Source organism: Ylistrum balloti, unplaced genomic scaffold, assembly GCF_031769215.1.
Source record: "Ylistrum balloti isolate Yb309-2 unplaced genomic scaffold, AGI_CSIRO_Ybal_v1 Utg369652, whole genome shotgun sequence".
Classification (NCBI taxonomy): Eukaryota; Metazoa; Mollusca; class Bivalvia; order Pectinida; family Pectinidae; genus Ylistrum; species Ylistrum balloti.
The window spans coordinates 1,161,562-1,167,561 of NW_026781907.1; the positions used below are offsets into that span (position 1 = coordinate 1,161,562).

The window sequence follows — 6,000 nt, forward strand, 5'->3', positions numbered from 1 at the left end:
CCCATCCCCCACCCACAATAAGAAGCTTCTGTTTTGGGGCACTATCTTAATGCCCCATTTGAGGCCCTCTGTTTTTGGTTACTTCCTACGTAACCTTTATCCCCCTGTTGTGTCCCCTATGTTTAAGTGTACTCCCTACAATAACCTTGATCCCCCTGTCATGTTCCCTATGTTTTTGTGTACTTCCTACATTAACCTTGATCCCCCTGTCGTGTCCCCTATGTTTTTGTGTACTTCCTACATAACCTTGATCCCCCTGTTGTGTCCCCTATGTTTTTGTGTACTTCCTACATAACCTTGGTGCCTCTTTCCTAGCCCCTCTATTTTGAGGTACTCTGCATTACCTTAATGCCTCTGTCGATACGCCTCTGTTTCGAGCTGTCCCCAGCTTCCTTTGCGGCTTGTTTGGCTTGTTGATAAAGTGATAGGCGTTCCTGTATCTTAGACAGCATGTTGACCCCTTGCTGAGGCGCGGAGGAGGTCTGTGTCACGGAAACATCCTCATCCTCATCACTCTCAGCCTCAAGTTCCTGGAGCTCTGCCTGGAAATGAGAGTCATTATATCATTTTATTTATATTTTACTGACTTTCTATGTGAAAGCTTAAGTGTCTCACTAATCCCCAACCCCTGTCCACCTCACTAATTCCCAACCCCTGTCTACCTGCAGTTGAGCTGTCTCACTAATTCCCAACCCCTGTCTACCTGCAGTTGAGCTGTCTCACTAATTCCCAAACCCAGTCTACATGGAGCTGAGCTGGTATAGTATACAGGTGAAAGCTGGGCTCTCTCACTAATCCCCAACCCCTGTCCACATGAAGTTGAGCGTGTATAGTATACAGGTGAAAGCTGAGCTGTCTCACTAATCCCCAACCCCTGTCCACATGAAGTTGAGCTGGTATAGTATACAGGTGAAAGCTGGGCTTTCTCACTAATCCCCAACCCCCGTCCACATGAAGTTGAGCGTGTATAGTATACAGGTGGAAGCTGGGCTCTCTCGCTAATCCCCAACCCCTGTCCATATGAAGTTGAGCTGGTGTCAGCATACACTCATCATAAGTCAGAGGTAGCATTATCACGCTCTGCATGAATAAGTAATAACAATGCATTGAAAAAAAGCACTTCTTGGTGGTCAGAAATAAAGAATGAAATAAATTATTTAAAATGAACATGTAAACAAGACAAGAGAACCCAGAGGGATCTTGGCGCCCACCATTTGAGGATCTGTTTTCAGTTCTTGAAGATTTGTTTATTTTTTTTTGTTTGTTACAGGTGTTGTAAATGTTCATGAACTGGTCTTCATTGAATGTACTCAATGCTGGCACAAGATATTTTTATTAAGCACCTATTAGCAAATATCATTTGAAAAAGATCCTAAAGTATTATTAGATAACAGTCAGTTACAGGTGGATAATGGACAATATGCTTGTGCTGTATTACTGTTGACATCCTAGATGGCTGCCTGTGGGCCATCTTGATTTCAAATCAGTCCAAAAAAGGTACAATGCACAACTAGGGACCAAGGGAAACCAATATCTATGAAATATCAGAAGGATCCATCCAGTACTTCCTCAGATATAGCAGTAACAAGATTTTACTCTCAAAATCCAAGATGGCCACCTGTCTGCCATCTTGAATTCGAATCAGTCCAAAAAAGGTACAATGCACAACTAGGGACCAAGGGGAAACTGCATATGAAATTTGAGAAAGATCCATCCAGTACTTTCCAAGAAATAGCGGTAACAAACTTTTACTTCCAAAATCCAAGATGGCTGCCTGTCGGCCATCTTGAATTCGAATCAGTCCAAAAAAGGTACAATGCACAACTAGGGACCAAGGGGAACCTGCATATGAAATTTGAGAAAGATCCATCCAGTACTTTTCCAGAAATAGCGGTAACAAGAATTGTTTACGGACGGACGGACCACGGACCACGGACGCAGGGCGATTTGAATAACCCACCATCTATTAGATCTTGAATTCGAATCAGTCCAAAAAAGGTACAATGCACAACTAAGGACCAAGGGGAAACTGTATATGAAATTTGAGAAAGATCCATCCAGTACTTTCCAAGAAATAGCAGTAACAAACTTTTACTTCCAAAATCCAAGATGGCTGCCTGTCGGCCATCTTGAATTCGAATCAGTCCAAAAAAGGTACAATGCACAACTAGGGACCAAGGGGAACCTGCATATGAAATTTGAGAAAGATCCATCCAGTACTTTTCCAGAAATAGCGGTAACAAACTTTTACTTCCAAAATCCAAGATGGCCACCTGTCGGCCATCTTGAATGCGAATCAGTTTAAAAAAGGTACAATGCATAACTAGGGACCAAGGGGAACCTGCATATGAAATTTGAGAAAGATCCATCCAGTACTTTTCCAGAAATAACGGTAACAAGAATTGTTTACGGACGGACGGACGGACCACGGATGCAGGGCGATTTGAATAACCCAACATCTATTAGATGGTGGGCTAAAAGTAAATGACTGACAAGGAACAGTATCTTATTAATGTCAGACTCTAATGATGTAATTATTTACACTGGATACGACCAGTAGATATATTCTTTTTTTCTAAAATGTCAAATATTAGATTCATACAGGTCCAACCTGATATCATTTTACATGTTATGTATCAGAGAAACAAAATTACCATTAGATCTGGGTCTTCTGTATCAGACATCTCTTCATCACTACCTATATCTTTCATACAGTCATCCGCCATCCTCCCAATGTCTTCTAGACTCACCGGAGTTTTGCCTGCTGGAAAAATTAAGCATGAAGAAACAGTTTGAGTTATTTGGAACATGAAGAAAAAAAGTGACACCATAAAACAACAGTTTGGAATTTCAACCATAATAAATACCATTATTTTTACAAACACTGGCAATAAAGGGTGAGTAACTCTTCCTATCTTTCTTGTCTTTTGCCTGGACCTTTAAAGGACCCTGGCCTTGAAGGGCAAGTAATATTAACTACCTTTCTTGTCTTTTGCCTTGACCTTTGGAGGACCCTGGCCTTAAAGGGCAAGTAATTCTACCTACCTTTCTTGTCTTTTGCCTTGGCCTTTGGAGGACCCTGGCCTTAAAGGGCAAGTTACACTACCTATCCTTTCTTGTCTTTTGCCTTGGCCTTTGAAGGACCCTCTCCTAGAAGGGCAAGTAACTCTACCTACCTTTCTTGTCTTTTGCCTTGGCCTTTAGAGGACCCTCGCCTTGAAGGGCAAGTAACTCTACCTACCTTTCTTGTCTTTTGCCTTGGCCTTTGGAGGACCCTCGCCTTGAAGGGCAAGTAACTCGGCCTCTAGTGCTGCATCATCTTCATCATCATCCATTCTTTGTCCACCAAAATCACCTCCAAAACCAAGCTGGCAATAAAGTAAAAATATTCTCATAATAACATATACAGACGGCAAAATTAATTTATAAAACTTCAAACTGTTATCACATCTTGATCTAGTAATCAAAGATAGATAAATAGACAAAGCGATGGTAAAGTAGACTACATGTAATGGTCGAGATGTTTAGCATTTCATTACTGGTAATGTTCAAGAATGTTCACAGTGAAATCAAATGATGAATTTTAATTTTGTAAACTTATCACATCATTTGATAAAACTGAAAAAATAATGAAAAAAACCTGTTTCTAGGAATGTAAAATATTATTTATTTTGTATTCACCCACAAATGGGTAAGTGCATTTAAACTTACCTGTGTATCTAAACTTACCTAACTCACTTTGTTAGAATATATATTACAGTAATTAAATACTTTCATAATTCATGTAGGAGCCATTTGCCCCCTCATCAAATTCAACTGTTTGTCATTCAAGTGAATTGTTAGTTTCACTTGTAAACTTCCAGCTGTCAACTTTTGAGGGCAATGACAATTTGGGATGCCATTTGTAGCCTTTAATTGACAAGTTTTATTTCTATAAATCTGTTGTCACTTGTGTTGAGCTTCAAAAATTAATGCTATTAAGTTAAATTTAATTCAGCAGTAACATTGACTGATTGATTAAGTTGTCCTTAATATATGGTTTTCACCAACTCACTAAGTTTTAGACTAACAAAAAAAGTTGACAAAATTCAACCTAAGAAGGAAAGGAAGACTCATTCCATCACATTAGCCTGCTTACATTGAAAATTGTTTTTCTTATTCTGTTTTGTTGCAAGAAGAGCTCTACAAAGCCAATTTCATAACATCGTGGGGATATGATTGAAGTCTTCAAAATTACGAACAATTTTTTGTGATAGTAACGTTGCTGGTTTCCTTAAATTGTTGATTGACAAAGTTCAAATTCAGCGGACAAGGGGTAACTCAAAAAAACTTTACATGCGCTATTGTAAACTTGACATCAGGAAATATTCTTTGCTTTGCGTGTTGTCAAAATATGGAACAATCTTCCGGAGTATATTGTATCGGCACCAACAGTTAACTCTTTCAAAAATAGATTAGATGAACACTGGGCAAATCAAGAACTGGTATATAATTATAAAGTAGAAATTCTGTAGTTCCTGGATCTGACGTCTCAAATGACAATAATTATAATCATTATCATTGTATCACTGAGACCGGTATAGAGGATCGTAACGATCCTGCACTGGTAATAAACTAAACTAAACTAACAACAAGTTACTTTCAATATTCTTTTACAGATCTTGTTCCAATGTATTAGTTACAAAATATAGTCTGCAGTGTTGGAAAGTCCTCCTATATACTTATGAGTTATGGGATTGATGTTCTAAATTTGAGTCAGAAAAGTAATAGATGGCTCAAAGAGAAGCTGTCTGTTACAGGGTCTTCCATCCTACGGCCATAATTGGTGATTTATGCAATGAATCAAGTTTAGAATAGAAACTCTTACTGGTCTCTTTTTAACTGTAACTTCAACTTTTGTATAAGATACATAACAAATTAACTTCTGGCTTCTTGAGTGATTTATTAAGACCACATATCATTGAAAATAATTGTCATTATTGCTTCTCGTCACAACAATAACTACAGGATTCCTCAATCTTGATTCTCCCTAACCAAACTGTCCTTTCTACCTTCTGTACTTTTTTAGAGTTATCTTAAGTGATGTGGTTTATTTACCACCTTCGTTGGTTTTCTTTATATCCTCTTGAAGGTCACCTGTACTATCTCCTTCATCCATGTATTCTAGTGTCTGTGCTCAAAAGTTGAGTATTTTACATGCATGAATTTTAGTTCCCTTATGATCTTTATAGAGCAAACCCTATAAATAATGCTTCGTTTACTTGTGGTAATCCTTGTGAAAACACCTTTCACTGTTTTTTATGAGTGTCATCTTTTTACCAATAACAGGAATATCTTAATACAAAGTATTTGGAATGTTGCATTCAATTTCGATACAATTTTGTTTGAAAATACTCATTATACTGTAGACGTTAATTTAGATATTCTGACACGTAAAGTCCTTCAGTAAGTCTAGTGATAGATTTTGATTTCAATAGTAATGATTATTGTAGATACGTGTACACATGTATGCAGGATTCCTTGATAACAGTTCTTTTCCTTTTAAATGCATATTGGGAGATGGCGTAGATAAGTTGTAACAACTTGTTCTAATGCTGATGGCGTAGATAAGTTGTAACAACTTGTTGACAATAAATATGCTTTAATAAAATTTTCTGTCAAATGAAGTCGGGAGCAGGTGGGGAGATGGTTTATTTTTGGTATTCGTATGATCAGGAGGGTACATACAGAAGTGATGAACTGTATGGCTCTTTTGGAATGACAAGCTGCTGACGATGTGTCATAATCGTTATATTAATAGGAAAACAGGTCAGAGCCCTTGTCAACAGAATATAAAGCTTCGTCTCAGTTCCTACCTGGTTCATTAAACCGGCGCCTTTCCTTTTTGAAGGATCAACCGTTTCTTTCTTTCTGCCAAACATTTTGAAGAAAAATTAATTATATATAAGATGAGTCGATATCAGCTATACTTCGTTTTTGTCAACATCACGGCTTCCGCAT

The 6,000-nt window shown here is 38.0% G+C and overlaps 1 protein-coding gene across 5 annotated transcripts in view; it reads right to left on the reverse strand.

Moving 5' to 3' along the window:
• LOC132556861 (coiled-coil and C2 domain-containing protein 1-like) overlaps positions 1-6,000 on the reverse strand; it is a 33,780-nt gene extending 27,780 nt beyond the window's left edge. For 2 of the 5 annotated variants that reach the window (XM_060221306.1, XM_060221340.1), the window contains exons 1-4: positions 5,856-6,000; positions 3,242-3,368; positions 2,655-2,764; positions 345-542 (exon numbers count right to left, since the gene is read on the reverse strand). In XM_060221306.1, the coding sequence (XP_060077289.1) occupies positions 345-542; positions 2,655-2,764; positions 3,242-3,368; positions 5,856-5,921 (501 nt within the window). In that variant the 5' untranslated portion in view covers positions 5,922-6,000. The other 3 variants (XM_060221314.1, XM_060221331.1, XM_060221323.1) reach the window with 3 other exon arrangements.